At 43.5% G+C, this 22054-nt stretch overlaps 1 protein-coding gene across 2 annotated transcripts in view; it reads left to right on the top strand.

Annotated features, from left to right (window-relative positions):
• Positions 1 to 22054, top strand: part of fhip1a (FHF complex subunit HOOK interacting protein 1A) — a 136194-nt gene that overhangs the window by 76109 nt on the left and 38031 nt on the right. For both annotated transcript variants that reach the window (XM_033017580.1, XM_033017586.1), the window contains exons 4-6: positions 9200 to 9358; positions 11380 to 11466; positions 17120 to 17287. In XM_033017580.1, coding sequence (XP_032873471.1) covers positions 9200 to 9358; positions 11380 to 11466; positions 17120 to 17287 — 414 coding nt within the window. The remainder of the gene's footprint in view (positions 1 to 9199; positions 9359 to 11379; positions 11467 to 17119; positions 17288 to 22054) is intronic.

The following is a 22054-nucleotide window of genomic DNA, read 5'->3' as shown; positions in this document are numbered from 1 at the left end:
CCAATGCAATCTATGCTGATTCAAACAGAACGACAGTGGAATGAGGGCGCCTACCCCAGCAGCTTGGTTATACCCCCACCCATGGTCACCATCGCAGATATCAGATCAACATTCCTGGCAGTAATCTATGGAAAACTACTTCCCCGGATGAAGTCCCCAGCCTTGTTCTCAGAACCTGCGCAGACCCATTAGCAGAAGTACTCTCAGGTGGTTTTTAACCTCCCCCTACCTACTCTATTCTGAGGTTCCCACTTGCTCTAAGAAGACCACTGTCATCCTGGTAGCAAAGCAAGGCATGGTGTCATGCCGTAATGGTTACTCCCTAGTGGGTCTGACATCCATCATCATGAAGTGCTTTGAGAGACTGGTCATGGCGCACATCAACTCCAGCCTCCCAGACATTCTTGATCCACGGTGATTGACTACCCGCCTCCACAGGTTCACGGCAGAAATCATCTCCCTGATCCTGCACTCATCGCTGACACAGTTGGACAACATCTACATCAGATGCTTATTCATTGACTAAAACCCTGCATTCAGCATCTTAATTCCAACCGAATTCATCTCCAAACCTCTGGGCCCAGGATTCACCATCCTCCCCTCTGCAACAGGATCCTCGATTAGTTGGGCCCATTGATTGCCATCAGTGAGGATGGACGATAAAATATCCTCCACGATAATTCTCAACAACGGCATCCCGCAATGCTGCATTTGGACATGGTTTACATGCCCCAGTCAACATCAGATTCAGATTCAGATTCAAACTTTATTGTCATTGTACAGTGTACAGTACAGAGACAACAAAATGCAGTTAGCATCTCACCCAGAAGAGCGAACATAGAATAATGAGCAATAAATATATATACGTACATACAATCGTAGTAGTGCAATTTTTCTGGGGGAAGGAGTGTCCGGGGGGGGGGGGGGGGGGGGGTGATTGGCAATCATCGAGGTACAGAGTTAAGTAATGTAACAGCCGCAGGGAATAAGTTGTTCCTGGACCTGCTGGTCCGGCAACGGAGAGACCTGTAGCGCCTCCCGGATGGGAGGAGGGTAAACAGACTGTGGTTGGGGTGAGAGCAGTCCTTGACGATGCTGAGCGCCCTTCGCAGACAACGCTTGCTTTGGACAGACTCAATGGAGGGGAGCGAGGAACCGGTGATGCGTTGGGCAATTTTCACCACCCTCCACCACCCGTTTTCCGGTCGGAGACAGGGCAGTTGCCATACCATACTGTGATACAGTTGGTAAGGATGCTCTCGATGGTGCAGCGGTAGAAGTTCACCAGAATCTGAGGAGACAGATGGACCTTCTTTAGTCTCCTCAGGAAGAAGAGACGCTGGGTGGGGAGCCTTCTTGACCATCACTTGTGCTGAAGTGGAGATGGCTGAGAGTTTCAAGTTCCTGGGCATAAATATCACCAACAATTTGCTCTGGCCCAATCAGATTGACATTATGGCCAAGAAAGTACTGTAAAAACCCAACCTCCTCAGAAGATTAAGAAAATTCAGCATGTGTCAAATAACGCTGACAAATTTGCATAGATGCACCGTGGGAAGCATCACATGGGGATGCATCACAGCTTGGTTTGGCATCTGTTCTGCTCAAGGCCGCAAAGATTACAGCACTGAGCACACAACTCAGTTCATTACTCAAACCAGCCCCCCCCCCCCCCATAGTCATCCCCTATTCTCTCCTCTCCTATTGTACAGAAGATTACCAACCAGAAGAGTCAAGAACAACTTCTTTCCTGTTGTTGTCATATTCTTGAACAGTCTTCTCATAAGATAAGTATTATATTTCCGATCTCCTAATCCACCTCTTTGCTGTCGTCCATGCAGTTTAGAAAAAAATGTACTCAATAATAATAAACCAATACTAAATAAGCTGGCTTGAATGTCACGTAATTTGCGAGCTGTACTTCCTCATGCTAGTGGGAAGTATTCCACTGTATTCCTGTAATTGTGAGGCTAGGTACAGCTTCAATGCCATCTGCAAATTTGCTGACGACACCACTGTTGCCGGCTGAATCGTGAAAGTCAGTGAGTCATCGTACAGAAGAGGGAGAGAGAACACTTGGTTGAATGACAACCAACACTCACTCAACATCAACAAGCCGAAGGAATTAATGCTTGACGTCAGAACGGGCAAGTCGGGAGACCACGCATTAGTATTCATTGATGGTGCGACAGTCGGGAGAGTTAACAGCTTCAATTCCATGGGCATTGATGACTTGTCAGGGCCCAGCACGTTGATGCGCATGAAGAAGGCAAGACAGTGTCTCTACTTTCCTGGAAGTTTAAAGGGATGTGGTGTCATTGAATAAACAAACTTCTTCAGATGCACTGTAGAAAATATCCTGGCTGCTTACAACGTGGCCTGGATCGGTAATTGCAATGTACAGGAACGCAGGAGGCTACCGAGGCTGCACAGCCCTTCCCCAGCATTGAAAGCATCTACATGAGACGCTGCCTGAAGAAGGGGGCATCTATCATCGTGGATCCCCACCATCTACGCTGTGCCTCTTGCCGCAGGTAGAAGGTAAAGAAGCCTGGTCCCACACCACTGTTTGGAAATAGCTACCTCCCTACACCCATCAGCATCTTGATTCACACTGCCCAACCCTAACCCTACTTGGCAATGGAACACTACCAACCTCATGCAGCACCCTGGATAGGTTTGTTTTGTCTAATTGGGTTTTGCACTAATGTTTTGCTTTTCTTTGCACACTTTTTTCTTTTTATTGTCTTGCGGAATTTAAGTGTAATTTTATGTACGTTCTGTATAATTTATGTTTTTCTGTGTGACACACTCTGCTGAATGTCCAGTTTCTAACCAGCATTTACAACATTGGTGTTCAAGAAGGAACTGCAGATGCTGGAAAATAGAAGGTGCACAAAAAAGCTGGAGAAACTCAGCGGGTGCAGCAGCATCTATGGAGCGAAGGAAATAGGCAACGTTTTGGGCCGAAACCCTTCTTCAGACTGATCGGGGGCGGGGAGAAGAAAGGAAAAAGGAGGAGGAGCCCGAAGGAGGAGGAGACAGCAGGAGGGCTGAGGAAGGGGAGGAGACAGCAAGGACTAACAATATTGGTATTACAACAAGGACTTACAACATTGGTATGGGTGGTGCCATTAACAAACACTTCAATTTCTGACCTCGCATTAGAACAAGGATCATTGGTGAGGCAGTTGAAGATGGTAAGGGTGGGACTAATTTTTCTCATCAAATGCTGCAGCAATATCTTGGTGAAGTGACTAACCTTCAAAACCACTTTCATCTTCCACTCTACTCCAGCCAGTACCTTTGATTCCCATTGACTTCAGTTTTACCCAAGCTTTTTAATGCCATACTTTATTAAATTGCTCCAGCTCTGAAATTCATCTCACTGCTCATGTTTGAACCAAAGGTGAAATGAGGTCTGGAGGTGCACAGTCCTGAAGAAACCCAACCTAGAATCAGTGAGCCGTTTGTGAGTGAGTGAATGCATTGAACGTATACTCATAAGATTCATACAATACTCATAAGTTAGTGCACGAGATTCATATCTCTTCACGGTTCGGAGTTTTCCTGGTTAAATATCATTTTGGCAGTTGTTCTGGAACACCTTGTCTAGAAGCAAATGTCTTCCATGGAAAGTTGTTGCATTTTGAAATGCTTCGTCCTTTGGTCTTGCCGCATGCACTGGACTTTGCTGTTGTTCAGAATGGTGATTAGAAACATAGAAACATAGAAAATAGGTGCAGGAGGAGGCCATTCGGCCCTTCGAGCCAGCACCGCCATTCATTGTGATCATGGCTGATCGTCCCCTATCAATAGCCCGTGCCTGCCTCCTCCCCATATCCCTTGATTCCACTAGCCCCTAGAGTTCTGTCTAACTCTCTCTTAAATCCATCCAGTGATTTGGCCTCCACTGCCCTCTGTGGCAGGGAATCCCACAAATTCACAACTCTCTGGGTGAAAAGGTTTTTTCTCACCTCAGTCTTAAATGGCCTCCCCTTTATTCTTAGACTGTGGCCCCTGGTTCTTGACTCTCCCAACATTGGGAACATTGGGAATCAACCCTTGTTCGCTGAGACTTTAGGATAATATTTGCTGGGAGTAGCTAGCACTAGGCTAGAAATTCGAATATTGTGTCAGGCATATCAATGTCAAAGATAAGACTGAAGAATCTTCAATTATCTTCACGAAGGATTCCAATCAAGCTGATCCGGTATATAAATTCAGTATTATTCAGTTGTATAGAAATTCAGTATTACCCAGTCAGAGAATACAAAAGCAGGAGAGGTTGTATTGAACAAACAATTTTCAGTGCTGTGTTCAAGCAGTGGGGTTATGGGATTGAGGAGATTGCTCTCCAAGGAGCTGGTGAGGATTGACATCTGGTGGCCTTTTCTGCCATAACTCTTTCTTAAATGTTCCATGAACATCGCTGAGTGTTTTTTATCCAGTAATTTTCACATTGCCATTTGTGGACGTCTGTTTTTCTGCATTTCTCACTGAAGCCACAGGTACTGGACTTGCTGTGAAACTCTTTGGGACATCCTTAAAGAGCTGTGAAAAGTGCTGTTGAAATGTGAACCTTTATGATTAGTGAGGTGGGCCTGAGAAGGGAAGTTATTTTAGTGAGGAAATCTGATCTGCAAATGTTGTCACTAGTAGCTTGTAACAATGCTAATGTACTAATGCTTTGCTGCCTTACATATTTTAATATATGAGTTTAAAATGACAAATGTAAGGAAACAAACAATTGCTATTCAGTGTGTTGATGGAATTCTATTGGCTCTGTACCATGAGATCATAAGACATTGAAGAAAAATTAGACCATTCGGCCCATCTAGTCTGCTCCACATTCGATCATGACTGATCTATTTTTTCTCACAAAACCAACCTCCTGTCTTCCCCCCGTAACCTAAGACAGTGGTTCCCATCCTTTTTTAGCTCATGGTCCCCTTGGGATCTTTTAATTTTTCTGCGCCCCCCCCTGACATTATTAGCGGAAAAAAAGTACTTCAATATTATACCTTCCATAAAAATATCAGTGTCTATTAATTGCACATATATTCTCTTTTATTCTATTCCACAAACATCAAAAATATTGTAACTATATAGATTTAAATTTATTAGAACTGAAATTTAGGAGCTCTGTGGCCCCCTTCATTGAACCTGTGGCCCCCTAAATCCCAAAACATTTCTGTGGCCCCCCTGACATTTGCCATGGGCCCCAGGTTGGGAATCACTGACCTAAGACACACTTAGTAATCAAAAACCTATCTCCCCACAGACTTGGGCCCCACTGCCGTCTGTGGCGATGAGTTTAATAGATTCACCACCCTCTAGCTAAAGAAATTTGTCCTCATCTCTATTTCAAAGCTACATCCTTTTACTCTGAGGCTGTGCCCTCAGGTCCTCAACTTTCCTGCAAAACCTTTCTGAAAGCTTCCACAAATGAATGTTTACTTCCCTAGGCACTGTTGTGAGAAACCTCGGAAAAAAATCTCAGGGAAAACAGTTTTGATATTCTTGATTTGTGCCTGTGGATTTTCATTATCGGACAATTTTGTTTCAGCTTGTGGTCTTCTTCTGTTTTCTGTGAGATCCTCCTTCAAATGGGATTGTGCAACTGACGTTGTGGGGAGTTGGATGTCTATGTCTTCCAAAGCTAAGGCTCCCGTGCAGATCTTACCAGATTGCATTTGCTCACACTGTGCAGAGAGCCGTTTGTCAGTCTCAATCAAAAAACAAACTGCTGGAGAATCTCAACTGGTCAGGCAGTGTCGTGGAGGGAAATAACTAACATACGATGTTTTGTGTTGGGAGTTCTTCTTCAGATGCAGCGTGACCCGCTGAGATCCTCCAGCTCTTTGTTTTTTGATCAAGGTTCCACTCCAGCAACTGCAGTCTCTTGTGCACTATTGTCAATATGATCAGTGTTGTGGTTGGTAGCGATTTATGCCCCTGTCCCACTTAGGAAACCTGAACGGAAACCTGTGGAAACTTTGCGCCCCACCCAAGGTTTCCGTGCGGTTCCCGGAGGTTTTTGTCAGTCTCCCGACCTGCTTCCACTACCTGCAACCTCCGGCAACCACCTGCAACCTCCGGGAACCGCACGGAAACCTTGGGTGGGGCGCAAAGTCTCCAGAGGTTTCCGTTCAGGTTTCCTAAGTGGGACAGGGGCTTAAAAGATACGAACCACAGTCAGCCAACAGGGCAAGGAAAATAGTTTAATATTTTAATTTTAATAAAACTCTCTTCAGAGAAAAAAAGCAAACATTTTAAATGATGAGAGATATTTAAAATTGTTTCAAGTCCACAAATGATATCCACTTAGGACATCCGGTCCAATTTATGAGGAATTGTCGATGGTTGAAAGACAAAGCCTTGTGCGTCAACAGTATTATCAAATCGAAGCACGAGTTTCATTCTGGCCAGGACCACTATTCAGCTTTAATTATATAAGAGCACAATTAGAATTGGCCGTTAATCATGCATCTGAAAGAACATAAATAAGCAGATTTTGAGATGACGTAACTCTTTCAGACTCTGTGCAGGGTATTGCACAATGAAGACTTTCAGAGTTGATGACATGAGTAATAAATGTCACATTCTCACCGCCCAGGCTGTTGTTTATCAGCACAATTCCTTAGATAGAATAACAAAGGGTCACCCTTTTCCATAACATAGGTATTCAGCTCTAAGAAATCTACATGTGCTTTGTAGCTAGCAGGTAAATAGAGTCATTGGACAATAAAAAAACAAGTGAAATCAGCTGGAAACAGACTAAATTACATAAATATTATATAGGAATCCATTCCATATTTGTATTGCCACTACAGTTGTATTAACACTGACATGATTTAAGTTCAAGTTCAAGTGAGTTTATTGTCATGTGTCCCTGTATAGGACAATGAAATTCTTGCTTTGCTTAAGCACACAGAAAATAGTAGGCATTTACTGCAAAACAGATAAATGTGTCCATATACCATGATATAAATATATACACACATGAATAAATAAACTGGTAAAGTGCAAATAACAGAAAGTGGTTGTTAATAATCAGAGTTTTGTCCGAGCCAGGTTTAATAGCCTGATGGCTGAGGGGAAGTAGCTATTCCCGAACATGGTTGTTGCAGTCTTCAGGCTCCTGTACCTTCTACTATTGTAGTGGCAGATTATCATATCTTTCAGGTAATTAGCACCCTAGAGAAGGTAACAGGGAGATGAGTGTGTGGCCAGGATGGTGTGGGTCTTTGATGATACTGCCAGCCTTTTTGAGGCAGCGACTGCAATAAATCCCCTCGATGGAAGGAAGGTCAGAGCCGATGATGGACTGGGCAGTGTTTACTACTTTTTGTAGTCTTTTCCTCTCCAGGGCGCTCAAATTGCCGAACCAAGCCATGATGCAACCGGTCAGCATGCTCTCGACTGTGCACCTGTAGAAGTTAGAGAGAGTCTTCCTTGACAATCCGACTCTCTGTAATCTTCTCAGGAAGTAGAGGTGCTGATGAGCTTTTTTGTACAAGTTCAAAATATTTCATACGTACATATAAAACTCAATCATGGAACAATGCTGTACAAATGCAGATATATTGATAGGTGTAGTGGCCATTTGGCCTGTTTAGCATGTCATTGAGGATGGCATGTGCCTTTAAATTTTAGACTGCCCGTTATAATGTGGGTGGGATTTATGACGTGTTTTAGGGCGTGTTTGGAGCTTAGATGCTTGCGCAGAAGTTTCGTTTTCAGATTAGTTTGGAGAGCTGATGGGGAAGGTTGACCCTTCTACCATGCGGGCCATGCGGGCCATGCGAGGTCCACGGCAGATCTAAAGAAGATCATGCCAGATCTTGCCAGCGTTACGGAGACACGAGGAGTTTACTAATGTCTAAAGTAATAAGCTGGAGTTCGAAGAAGATTGTAGTAATCAGTCGGAAGAAACTTGGATGCATCTTACTGTTTTCTATCAACAATAAAGCATTTATTCATCAAAAGACTGTGTTTTGAAGCCATATCTGTGAAGAAGCTCTGAAGGTCTCTGGGAGTGAGCTTGCAAGCGTTTAGAAGACACCCCCTTCAACCATTCTCATCCAAATAGCGGCTAGGTTGCTAATTACCTGAAAGATATGATAATCTGCCACTACAATAGGGAAATTAAATATTTTTAGGTTCAATACTTTGGAATAGTAATTGCTTACTATTCAGTTGATTTTGTTATGCATAAAGTAAAATGGTTATTTTTTTGTCATTATGAAAATAAGTTAAAACACAGTGGATAGCACAATGGTGAAGCTGGTAGAGCTGCTGCCTCCCAGTTCCTGGATTCAACCCTGTCTGAGATGGAGTTTGAATATTTTCCCACTGATTATGCAAGTTTCCCAAGTTGTGTGGGATGTAAGGATATTTGGTTGTTGTGAATTGGCCCAAGTTTGTTGTATACACTTCATAAGACAAATGTCACCATATATTGTAAGTTGCGGAAGTCATCATCATTTTGTCGTAAAAATCTTCAGGCAAACGGGAACAGTGGTGCAGCTAGTTCGAGCTGATGCCTCACATCGCCAGAGACCCAAGTTTGATGCTGACCTCAGGTGCTATCTGTTTGAGTTTGCCTGTTCTCTCTGCGACTGCATTGGTTATCTTTGGGTGTTCCGTTTCCTCCCACATCGCAAAGATGCGCGGTCTTGCAGTTCAATTTGGCCACTGTAAATTGCCACTAGTACGTAGGGAAAGTAGAATAACATAGAAATCATGTGAATGGGTGATAGATGGCTGGCATGGACTCAGTGGGCCGAAGGGCTTGTTTCCATGCAGTAACTCTAAACTCTAAAACTTTAAACCAAACAGGAAACTATAGTTGGCAATCCTAGTGAGGATGACATACAAACGGGAAGAAATTCGACGTGGTGTCAGAGTGTAATGTAATGCAATGACCCCAGAAAAACAATCTACTTTTCACAACTCAATGATCATTTTAAGAATGAAAAGAATCAGCAATTGATTGAGGATTTACCTAGCAATCGCTTCTAGCTCTTATTAAAGATTTTATATATTTAACTGCTTTACTTGACTTTGAAAACCTATAAAATATTTTCATCAGTTCTACTTTTGCAGCATTTGATAGTTTATATTCTGAGTGTCACTTCGTTGGCGTTTTGTTGCTCATTCAGTGTTTCTGCTCACACTATTATTTGCCCCACAGGTGTTAGCCACAGGATTGAGTGGTCTCTATTCTTCCCTGCCCACTAAATTGGAGGTGAGATCTGATGAGTGGCATTACCTGCAGCGAGAAGACTGGATGCATATCCCGGCACTGGTACAGTTTATGAACTCCCTGGAGTTCTGTAATGCGGTAATCCAGGTAAAGATATACTCATCCCTTTTGCATAAATACAGTGTCAACAATGTAGAGCATTCATTTTTCAACTCGTGAATCTTGTCTGATGTTCAGGCCATTTCAAATTTCCTGCAATTCTTTGTGGATCTCATGTTAAAATCAGTTTATCAGCTTCCACTGAGATATCCTGACAAAATAATTCAAGTTTTTGATGCTAAATCTAATATTTTCCAGAACTTAAGATTGAGTAAAAATTGGAATATAAATTGCCCAAAATATGAATATCTCTCCTTCAGGGATGGAACCTATTTACCAAAACTTTTATAGACTTTTTTCATAATAAGTGACTGTTTATACTTGTATTTTAATGTTGCTGTTTTTACCTGCACTTTTTTAAACTATTCGTACAGTTTTATCAGGAACTGGATTGTTTTTATTGTTTTTATTTTATATATGAAATGTTTAAGTTTTATGTGCGATGCTCCGGTATTCCCTGGGAAAGGTCTTCTCATTTTGCACTGTACAACTGTTATAACCATATAACCATATAACAATTACAGCACGGAAACAGGCCATCTCGGACCTTCTAGTCCGTGCCGAACACGTATTCTCCCCTAGTCCCATATACCTGCACTCAGACCATAACCCTCCATTCCTTTCCCGTCCATATAACTATCCAATTTATTTTTAAATGATAAAATCGAACCTGCCTCCACCACCTTCACTGGAAGCTCATTCCACACAGCTACCACTCTCTGAGTAAAGAAGTTCCCCCTCATGTTACCCCTAAACTTCTGTCCCTTAATTCTCAAGTCATGCCCTCTTGTTTGAATCTTCCCTACTCTCAGTGGGAAAAGCTTATCCACGTCAACTCTGTCTATCCCTCTCATCATTTTAAAGACCTCTATCAAGTCCCCCCTTAACCTTCTGCACTCCAAAGAATAAAGCCCTAACTTGTTCAACCTTTCTCTGTAACTTAGTTGCTGAAACCCAGGCAACATTCTAGTAAATCTCCTCTGTACTCTCTCTATTTTGTTGACATCCTTCCTATAATTAGGCGACCAAAATTGTACCCCATACTCCAGAATTGGCCTCACCAATGCCTTGTACAATTTTAACATTACATCCCAACTTCTATACTCAATGCTCTGATTTATAAAGGCCAGCACACCAAAAGCTTTCTTTACCACCCTATCTTGCTTTGCAAGATGACAATAAAGGATGATGATGATAATAAGTGTTAAACTTTCTGTATCTAGAATATGGCACATTTTGCATTAAATAAACTCTGCTGCAATTTACTGTTTTTGTGTCGAGATCACACTTTGGCATTGTCTCTTACTTGGGTGAGCAACCCAGAAACTATTTGGCTCATAGAATTTGAGTAAATCGGGACTGTGCACATTGTATACGCATTGCACTTTAGCCATCATACTTTTATACTCAAATATGATATCGATTCATAATCAATTGGGCAAATCCATTAATTTTCCAAAAAGGAAAAGTCAAACAAAATTACTCAAAATAAGATAATAGACGAATTTAAGAAAACTTCTTTCAGTCGTTAATTTATATCTAAGCTTATAACTTCTAGCACTCTGGGACAGAATGTGACGTTGTGTTTGCCTCATGTGTTTCCTTTTGTTGAAAGCCTTTCTTTTTAACAATCTGTCGTTTATTATGTCAGATCTCTTGCAACAATGAGCTTCAAAATCAATTTTTCACACAAAGCCATAATATCTTTGCATGCATTGATCTTCTCCGACACAGTGCCACTTAACCACAAAACTATATCCAGCTCAATACTTGTCAAAGTCCCTACTAATGCTGAGAAATCCTTAGAATCTTTCCATCCCAATTCTCAGTAATCCCTGCATCTCAACTGCATTTGCAGACAGAGCTATCATTTGAAAGTAATCATTTTCCAATAAACTTCTTTAGTGTTTGCCTATTCGGTGTGGATTTGAAATAAAGACAGTCTGTTGCAAATATGTTTTGTGTTCCTTAACATTTTGTCTGACTTTTGCAACCTTTGCTGGATTTAGGTGGCTCATCCCTTGATACGCAATCAACTTGTGAACTATATCCACAATGGATTCCTTGTGCCAGTCATTGCTCCTGCACTTCATAAAGTTAGTAGTTAATGTTAGCGCTGTGAATGTTGTCATGATGAACTATATTGGAGATTTCTTAAGTGTTTTAACTGCAACCTGAGTTGAATATGAAACTAAGCATGACTTGAGATGTCTCTCACCTCTTTCACGGATGTTTCAACCTCCGTAGAAATAATATCAAATATGTTCTAACTTTATTGCCTTTCGAATCATTCAGAAAAATATACCCCAAATGTCCTTGCTAGAGTACATAGAAACGTAGAAACATAGAAAATAGGTGCAGGAGTAGGCCATTTGGCCCTTCGAGCCAGCACCGCCATTCAATATGATCATGGCTGATCATCCAACTCAGTATCCTGTACCTGCCTTCTCTCCATACCCCCTGATCCCTTTAGCCATAAGGGCCACATCTAACTCCCTCTTAAATATAGCCAATGAACTGGCCTCAACTACATTCTGTGGCAGAGCATTCCAGAGATTCACCACTCTCTGTGTGAAAAATGTTTTTCTCATATCGGTCCTAAAAGATTTCCCCTTTATCCTTAAACTGTGACCCCTTGTTCTGGACTTCCCCAACATCGGGAACAATCTTCCTGCATCTAGCCTGTCCAACCCCTTAAGAATTTTGTAAGTTTCTATAAGATCCCCCCTCAATCTTCTAAATTCTAGCGAGTACAAGCCGAGTCTATCCAGTCTTTCTTCATATGAAAGTCCTGACATCCCAGGGATCAGTCTGGTGAACCTTCTCTGTACTCCCTCTATGGCAATAATGTCTTTCCTCAGATTAGGAGACCAAAACTGCACGTACGGCAGGGAAAAGGTATCCACAAGGACAAGGAACGGCTGACACCATTGGAATTGTTTAGTTTCTTAGTTTAGTTTAGTTTATTATAATTGTCACATATACCCAGATACACTAAAAATCTTTTGTGTGTGTGTGCTATTTGGTCAAAACAAAGACTAACACATGAATGGAACCAAGCTGCCACCAGTGCAAAGGTAAAGGATAAAGGGTACAACATTTAGTGTAAAGATTGAACCTTGAAGTCCGATAAGGTCCAATTAAAGTAAGTTGAAAGGTCTCCAATGAGGTAGATGGAGGTCAGGACCACACTCTATTTGCTGAAAGGATGATGGAAGTTGCCTGATAACAGCTGGGAAGAGATTGTTCCACAATCTGGAGGTTTGTGCTTTCAAACTTCTCTATCCCCTGCCTGATGGGAGAGGGGGAGTAGAGGGAGTGATGGTCCTTGATGATGCTGGAAGCCTGGCATAGGCAGCGTGAAGTGTAGATGGAGTCGATGGGAGGGAGGCTAGTTTTTGTGATTGCATTTGGATTACGACACTTCAATGACATCTGGAGAGAAACCTCACGTAAACCAAAACATTAAATCTTTCTTGAAGTTTCAAGTGCAGATTAGGGCAAGGTTTTACTCTGGTTTGTGTCGAGTTATCTGGTGAGAGATAATGATAACAGCATTCCAACATATCTGGATTAGGAAGGGAGAAATGTACGTCAGACGAGTTTGCTACTACTGCCTCTGTGCGCAGTTTGCACATGAGTCACGGCCACAGTTAGTCAAAAGTGAACAATGTTTGTTGTTGTAAAAACACCAACTTTTGAGAAGAACAGCTAAGAAAGATAAAACAGAAAACACTGATCATTTCTCCATTCCTAATCCAGATACATTGGAATGCTATCATTATCTCACATCAGATAACTCGACACAAACCAGAGCACGACTTCACCCACATCTACTCTTGAAACTTCAAGAAAGATTTTAGAGTTTGGTTTACAATTGACAGTGGTCAGTAATCTACCAACCTGCCTGCCTTCGGGGTGTGGGAGAAACCAAGAATCCAAAAGAAATCCACACCGGAGGGCATATGAACTTCACCTGGACAACTTGCCTGATAGTGTGGACCTCCAGATGAAGTTGAAATATATAATCCACTCCACTATATGATTACAGACATGTATGGCATTTGTTCCTGCTCCAGAACTGTTTGCTCAGATGTTACTACGAGTATGCTTGACACAATGATCATTAGAACATATCCCTAACCACTTGCCCCCTTCATAGAATCGTACAGCATGCATACAGGCCAATGGGGACAAAGGAAACTATGGATACTTAAATCTTGAGCAAAACATAAAGTGCCTCACCCATAGGAAACTGAACAGTAACTTGAAATCATGGTCAGAATGTCATGTGATCAAATCTGTAAGAGGCCCTCAGCTATAGTGGCATCTTATGGGCCTGTCCCACTTAGCGATTTTTCAGCGGACTGCCGGAGACTGTCAAGTTGCCGGCAGTCGCCTGAAAAACCGGCAACTGGAACGGCGACTGTCAGAGTGGAACACGCACACAAACACATCGCTTCCTTCACCAGCCCGTCATGCAGGCGGGGGACAGGGCTAGCGGGGGGAACGCTGTCTAAAAAATTCACACGGTGCAAAGCCAAGGTGATACAGACACACACCGCGATGAACAGGAAGGTTGGCGCTGTAAAAAGGAGGCTAAAGCACAGTGTAGGGTAAGTCCTTTAAAAGAGGGGAGGAGAAGGGGGGAGAAGGAGTGGAGACAACTTTTAAGAAGCCAGAGATACACGGCTGTAAAGCTCGGCGGACATTTAACATTACCGGTCTGTTATCCTTGGTTCTGAAAACTACTGCTCACCTTTTTTTCCCCAGTGAGCCAATGAAATTCACCGGTCAGCACAGGCTACAACCTACGAGAACCTCTGATAACCTTCGACCTCCTGGCAACCCACTAGGACCTCCTGGCGACCCACCTACGGCCTGAGAATTCTCGCTACTCTCCACGGCGGTTTCATTCTAGTCGCCGCTAATTTTTCAACATGTTGAAAAATTCACCGCGACCATAACGAGGCTGCGACTAGTTCCCAGAATGCGGGAACTCCTCACGACCACGAAGGCGACTCCCCGACAACCACCCGCGAACATGTGGCGACTGCATGGTCTCCTGCAGTCGCCTAAAAAGTCGCCTAAGTGGAACAGGCCCATAATGCTACCTGAGGATGTGTGACAAATGAATATGCATCATTCAATGAGGATCATCTGGGTTGTTTTGTGGGCTTCAGCTTGTAGGGCAACATTAGATCCAGCTGTATGCTTCAGTTAAATAGAATGCCTTCCTGCATTGCATGGGAAACTAAGATCGTCTATCATGTACAGCAAAATACTTTGGGGAATTTAGTTTTTGTCTGGTATCAGATCTTCTGGAGGTTGGTCAGAACTGTGGGTGTTGGTGTGTCTTTCCAAGAGTCCATACCCTTTTTCCGATTATATTTAGAGAAATTGCTTTTCTGAAGTAAAAAAGTAGTCCTTTGCCTGAAAATTGTATTTCACTCTTATAAGTAATGTTAAATATGTAGCGCTAATGGTACCAGGGGGTGGGTAAAAAAAAGTCACAAACTTGAGACTCCCTCGCTTTAAGAAATTGTTATGTCCATGCAACAGTAGAACACAAGCTCCATGTAAAAGACGGCAGCTGGCCGCAGAACCTGCTGCATCTCCATTCTACGGGTATGTCCTTTTATTCTGAGGATGTGTCCTCTAGTCCTAGGCTCTCCTACGACTTCTGCCCTTGGCCATTACACAAAGGGACGTCTATCCTTGTCTACTTCTCTCCTTGGCTTTAGCTCTCCTTGGTCATCGCGCTGCGCCATGGAGACTGCTCCTGGTAATAGAGTTGGTGCATTTATGTCCCAGATCACTCGTGGGATCATTGAAGCCTAAGAAAGCTTGCCGCGGAATCATTGAGGCCTTAAGGGCATGTCCCACGAGCATTCGACTGCATGCGGCGAGCGCGACCAAACCGGAAGCGGGGGTCGCGCGGAGGTCGAGTGATCCCCGTACAGGGCCGGTCCCACCAGCATGCGACTGCATGCGGCGAGCGCGACCAAACCGGAAGCGGGGGCCGCGTGGAGGTCGAGTGAGTGACGTGAAGTTCGAGCGAAGTCCGCGGGAATTTCGCGCATGACGTACGGCGTCAAGACGCTGCGTCTGGCGTCAAGACGCTGCGCCTGCCCGTCGAGGCCGTGCGTACGGCGTCGAGGCGGCTATGGGCCGGCAGGCCGTTGCCGCGCGGAATTTTTGGACAGTGTCAGTTTTCGGAGCCCCACGCGATGTCGGGACCAGCTCCGCAGAACTCCATACGGCTCCGGCGATCGCAGTGGGACCGACCCCGCAAGGCCGTACGGCTCAAGCGACCACGTTAGGTCGCGCTTGCCGCATGCAGTCGCATGCTTGTGGGACCGGCCCTTAAGAATGCAGCATCTTGGCTGCGATGCTGTGATCTGGGTCATTGTTGCATGTGGTGTATAGATGATGAAAAGTTGATGCTTATAAATACGGGCGCTCGTTATTCACGCACGCTTCCTGACTTGACGTGTGATTTACTCCTTGTTATACTGTGAGTTACAATTGTGACCTTTTGAATCAATTTTTGTCATAAAGTAAACAATGAGATAATAAGAATGGATAAATGATACCTCGTGTGAATCAATCACACTTGGGAATTCTATTTCCAGCTTCCAGTGGGTAAGATTTCAATAGAAAGTGCGTGGAAATTCTTAAAAACATACACTAAATCATTTTTTATGTTTAACTTATTGCAAAACAGTTTCAATCAAACTTGTATTTCCAGATAATTGTGAGTGTAATGCAATAGGTTAATTTTGATGAACCATATTTATTATATTCTTCATGCTGTTACATTGTACTGTTGAACTTGACTGGAAAGTGTTCCCCAGATGTTGACAAAATGCCTCTGTTGAGAGTGCTACTCAGACACCTGTGCCTGATTGACAGAAGCACAACGGGATGGACTGACAATTTGAGTTTGACTTAAAATGGAAATCAAAATCTGGAGACAGACACAAAATGTTGGAGTAAAGGGCCGGTCCCACCAGCATGCGACCTGCATGCAGCAAGCGCGACCTAACGTGGTCGCTTGAGCCGTACGGCCTCGCGGGGCCGGTCCCACTTCGATCGCCGGAGCCGTATGGAGTTGTGCGGAGCTGGTCCCGACATCGCGCGGGGCTCCGAAAAACTGACCGTGTTTAAAAATTCCGCTCGGCAACGGCCTGCCGGCCCGCAGCCACCTCGACGCCGTACGCACCGACCTCCGCGCGGCTCTCGCTTCTGGTTTGATCACGCTTGCCGCATGCCGTACGGCTCAAGCGACGTTAGGTCGCGCTTGCCGCATGCAGGCGCATGCTGGTGGGACTGGCCCTTTATGTCACGCATGCCGCATGCAGGTCGCATGCCCGTCGGACAGGCCCTTAACTCAGCGGGACAGGCAGCATCTCTGGATAGAAGGAATGGGTGACATTTCAGAGTCTGAAGAAGGGTCACGACCCGAAACATTACCCATTCCTTTTATCTAGAAATGCTGCCTGTCCCGCTGAGTTACTCCAGCATTTTATGTCTATCTGCATCTGCAGTTCCTTCCTACCTAAATATCTGGAGAGATGGCGGGTAGGCTGGCAGGCTGCTGGTTCTCGCTTCACCTCATCACACAAGGATGTGAAGCTATCCCATTGAATTGTGAGGACTGTTTGCAATTCAGCGGTCTGCTACGCAAATGTACATGTTACTCTTTCTATTCCCGTTATCCTTAATGTGGCTTTACGATGGTTTCAGACAACGGTTGAAGAGGTTATGACAACAACAGCGTATTTGGATCTGTTCCTCCGCAGCATATCGGAGCCCGCAATGTTGCAGACCTTCCTGAGTTTCATTCTGCTGCATGAACATGAGAACGTCTCCATTCTAGACACACTCGTCAGCCGAATTAACACACCATTTCGGGTAAGATCATTTTAAACACTGCAGTTGATTTATAAATGCAGTGGTGCAACCAGTTGCTTGCCTCCTTTCAACACAATGACTGCACAAAACCGCAGCAAAAGTGAAGTTGACATTAGGTGGACAATCCCAAGATTCTCAAGTAGCAAATTCACAAGTCCTATCACTTGTCTGTTCGACTTTGACTTGCAAGGAGGTAGTGGGGACAGTACATTGGTTTCATTGTCAAGCTGGATAAGGGAAAATGTTGCCAGGTCTGTTATCCTTGAATGTGCATGGTGGATGGAAAATGTGTTCATTGTGTGCAGTTTTGGTCTCCTAATTTGTGGAAGGACATTCTTGCTATTGAGGGCGTACTTCACCAAGTTAATTCCCGGGATGGCGGGACTGACATATGATGAAAGAATGGAGCGACTGGGCTTATATTCACTGGAATTCAGAAGGATGAGAGGAGTTCTTATAGAAACATATAAAATTCTTAAGGGATTGGACAGGCTAGATGCAGGAAAAATGTTCCTGATGTTGGGGGAGTCCAGAACCAGGGGTCACAGTTTAAGAATAAGGGGTAGGCTATTTAGGACATTGAGGCCAGTTCATTGGCTATATTTAAGAGGGAGTTAGATGTGGCCCTTGTGGCTAAAGGGATCAGGGGGTATGGATGGAAGGCAGGTACAGGATACTGAGTTGGATGATCAGCCATGACCATATTGAATGGCGGTGCAGGCTCGAAGGGCCGAATGGCCTACTCCTGCACCTATTTTCTATGTTTCTATGACTGAGATGAGGAAAAACGTTTTCACCCAGAGAGTTGTGAATCTGTGGAATTCTCTGCCACAAAAGGCAGTGGAGGCCAATTCACTAGATGTTTTCATGAGAGAGTTAGATTTAGCTCTTAGGGCAAATGGAATCAAGGGACATGGGGAGAAAGCAGGAACGGGGCACTGATTTTGGATGATCAGCCATGATCATATTGAATAGCAGTGCTGGCTCAAAGGGCTGAATGGCCTATCCTGCACCTATTTTCTATGTTTCTATGTTTCATCCTGCACAAGGCAGGGGAGAAATAAATAAACAGCTGAAGAATTCTTATGTTGCTTAACAACGTCACCGAAGCAAAAAACGCTGGAAATGTTCAGCAGGTCAAATTGTTTCAGGCCCTTGATGTTTCATCAGAGCAAAGATGGTGGAGGTGGACAACGTTTAGACAAATGTAGAGAGAAAGAGGAAGAAAAGAGCAAAATGAAACAAAGAGGAAGATCTGTGGTTGGATGGATGGCTGGGTAAATAAATGAAGATGATGATGATGCAATCGAGGAGATACATTGTTATAGCAGATTATCTTGAGAGGGTGTTTCTGGAATACCATATGAAATGTGTTCATTCACATGACCATCAATTAGCTTATTCACTGACCAGGCAAAAATGTAAAATTGCCTTCTCCCTAGACTGACTCCTCCACATATTGATCGGGAAAACCTGCTCTTATACATTCTATGAATTTGTCCTTCTCCTTATTACTGCTAATTTGCAGTCTTCAGTCAATGTGTGTTGAAATCTCCTGTGACTGTTACATTACCTTTATTTCATGCAGTTCCAATTTCCCGATAAATGACACCTACCGATGTTCTCTGCCTTTTGTTGTTTCTTAGCCTTGACCTAAATTGACTCTAATTTCTTGCCATTGTTTTGTGGTCCTCACATTAATAGCACTAGGACAGCTCCATTTTCTTCTTAAGATAGAGACAAAATACTGGAGTAACTCAGCGGGACAGGCAGCATCTCTGGAGAAAAGGAATGGGTGACGTTTCGGGTTGAGACCCTTCTTCATTTTATTCTTGGCTATCCTTCATATCCTTGAATAATCAGGTCCCAGTTTCAGTTATCCTTCAGCAATGTTTTTTATAGATTGTATCCCTTTAGTTCTATTCGTGCCATTCATTGTTCTGCCTTGTTGTGAATTCTGTAAGAATTTACATGAAGCAGCATCGATTTTGGCATTTTAATATTTTTCCTTGCCTTGACCCGATTTCATTTTGATCTTGTATTTCTTGCCTTGTCTCTCTCCTTCCTAAATTCTCTCTGTTCTCAACCCTCTGCCCGTTTAGATTGAAACCTCACCGATAGCCTTCAAAAGCTCCTGCAAATATACTTTTCAGGCGCAACCTGTCCGATTTGCACAGGTCCCACCTGACCAATAAACGGTCCCAGTGTCTGAGATACCTAAAACATTATCCCAACATATCCATTCCAAGAGACATCCCATATCCATGAGATATCCCAACATTTTCCATTCATTTGCTCCACCCACTCATTCCTGTACTTTCAGCACATTGTACTGGAAGTAAATCTGAGATTACTATTTCTGGATTTCCTGCTTTTTAATCTCTCTTCTAGTTATCTAAATTTTCCAAGGAGAATAAGGGAAAATGTAGCCAGGTCTGCCCTTGTAGCCACAGTATTTATAGAGTTGGTCCAGTTGACCTACACATCGCTGGTGATCTTCAGGGATTGGTATAGTGCCATTGAATGTTAAAGGTCTCTCTTGTTGTAACTGCATTGCCTGGCACATGTGCAGCACAAATGTTGTTTGTTGCTAATCAGCCTGTACCTGAAGGTTGTTGCGTGCAGATGTGGATTGCTTCATTAGCTTACATACTGTAAATGAAATTGAACATTGTTCAAACTTTCGTCAATATCCCCCTTCTGACCTTACGATAGTAGGAAAGTAACTAATTAACCAGGTTGGGTGGCCCAAAGTTACAGTTCTGAGCAAATTCCTGCAGTGATTCTTAGAGATGATTAACGTCCAACAACCACACCATTGTCCTTTGTGTGAGGTGCTACATCAACCATTGAAATGTTTACTCTCTTGATATCCATGGATCAGAGCTCCTGAATGCAATCAATGCTGCCTTGATTTCCAGAGCAGCCACTTTCACTTAGTCTTTGTAATCCATTTCTTTGCTTCAACTTTGAAGCATGGTTCTTCAACGGCCGGCTGCTGAGTGGTCCGGGCAAAACCAAACTGGGCCACAGGTGCCACTTGAGGGGGAGGGGATAATAAGATTGAGGGGGGATCTTATAGAAATGTACAAAATTCTTAAGGGGTTGGGCAGGCTAGATGCAGGAAGAATGTTCCCGATGTTGGGGAAGTCCAGAACAAGGGGTCACAGTTTAAGGATAAGGGGGAAATCTTTTAGGACCGAGATGAGAAAAACTTTTTTCACACAGAGAGTGGTGAATCTGTGGAATTCTCTGCCACAGAAGGTAGTTGAGGCCAGTTCATTGGCTATATTTAAGAGGGAGTTAGATGTGGCCCTTGTGGCCACAGGGGGTATGGAGAGAAAGCAGGTACAGGATACTGAGTTGGATGATCAGCCATGATCATATTGAATGGTGGTGCAGGCTCGAAGGGCCGAATGGCTACTCCTGCACCTATTTTCTATGTTTCTATGATGAATACTCTTAATTGCATCTTCATTCACTTGTCTGATGATAGTTTTTTCTACTGGGTGTGGTTTTATCCTTTTGTGTGTGTGTGTGGTTAGGGCACACGTGGGCAACCTTTTACATTAGGAAATGTAGGTGTAAAGTTGCTGGGTTGTGTTGTGTCAGTGCTGTGACTAATGAAACAGATTGGCGAGAAGCATGGTTAGGTCTAGATTGTAATTCTTCCAACGCAGCTAGGATGTTGTCTGGGTCCACAGACATGTGTAATGTCATGACGTTCTGAACATGTGAAGGATGTGCTCAAATTAGGGAAACGAAGGATAGGATGAATGATGACCATTTGAGGATGTTAACACGGAGATAAGGCTGACGTGGTGTAGTGGGTTTCACCTTTTTGTTACAGCTTTATACAAAATGTAGCTAAACGTCTGAAACTTCACTTCTTGATGGCGTAGGACTCTAAATAGGTTATTCCAATTGGTGTCACGTCCAGTGTCTGAACTTTACTGTTTTGCCTAAAGTCAATCGAAGTTTTCATTTAATCTGAATTAGCACGAGAAGGACTCGTAAAACAGTGGGAGGGAGTGGCACCTGTTCAAACAGTTCCAACTGAGATGTCAATAGTTTGCAAAAGGTTCTTGACCTGAAATGTCACCCATCTATGTTCTCCTAGGCTGCTACCTGACCTGCTGAGTTACTCCAGTACCTGGGTCCTTTTCCTTTTCAATAGAAAACCTTGAAACGTACAAATATAGGAGTAGGTGTGGGTGATTTGGCCATTCAACTTCACATTTATCCATGTCACACAGCCTCTCCCATGTACCGGATTTTCCCATTTACTTAACATCTACTTGCTTGAAGCCCATTTTGATTCCTGCTCAATACATAATCCCACACAGCTGCATGCCATCAGGAAACTTAAAGATATTACATTTGCTTCCTTCATCCAAACCATTGATCTGCATAGCTGGGGCTTAACTACTGATCTTTGCGATTACTTCACTAGTCACCGCAATGCCATCCTGACAGAGATCCACTATTTCCTATTTTTGTTTTCCTCCCTGTTTTTAATTCCAAGCCAATTTATTACTTATAGTAATAAGCTTTTAGAAACATGGGGGATCTTATAGAAACAAGGACTGGACAAGCTAGATGCAGGAAATTTTTTCCCAGTGAGGGGTGAGTCCAGAACCAGGGGCCACAGTCTTAGAATAAAGGGGAGGACATTTAAGACAGAGGTGAGAAAAAACGTTTTCACCCAGAGAGTTGTGAATTTATGGAATTCCCTGCCACAGAGGTCAGTGGAGGCCAAATCACTGG

Source organism: Amblyraja radiata, chromosome 1, assembly GCF_010909765.2.
Source record: "Amblyraja radiata isolate CabotCenter1 chromosome 1, sAmbRad1.1.pri, whole genome shotgun sequence".
Taxonomy (NCBI): domain Eukaryota; kingdom Metazoa; phylum Chordata; class Chondrichthyes; order Rajiformes; family Rajidae; genus Amblyraja; species Amblyraja radiata.
The sequence above is the reverse complement of the archived record's forward strand: the minus strand, read 5'-3'. Positions and strand labels throughout refer to the sequence as shown.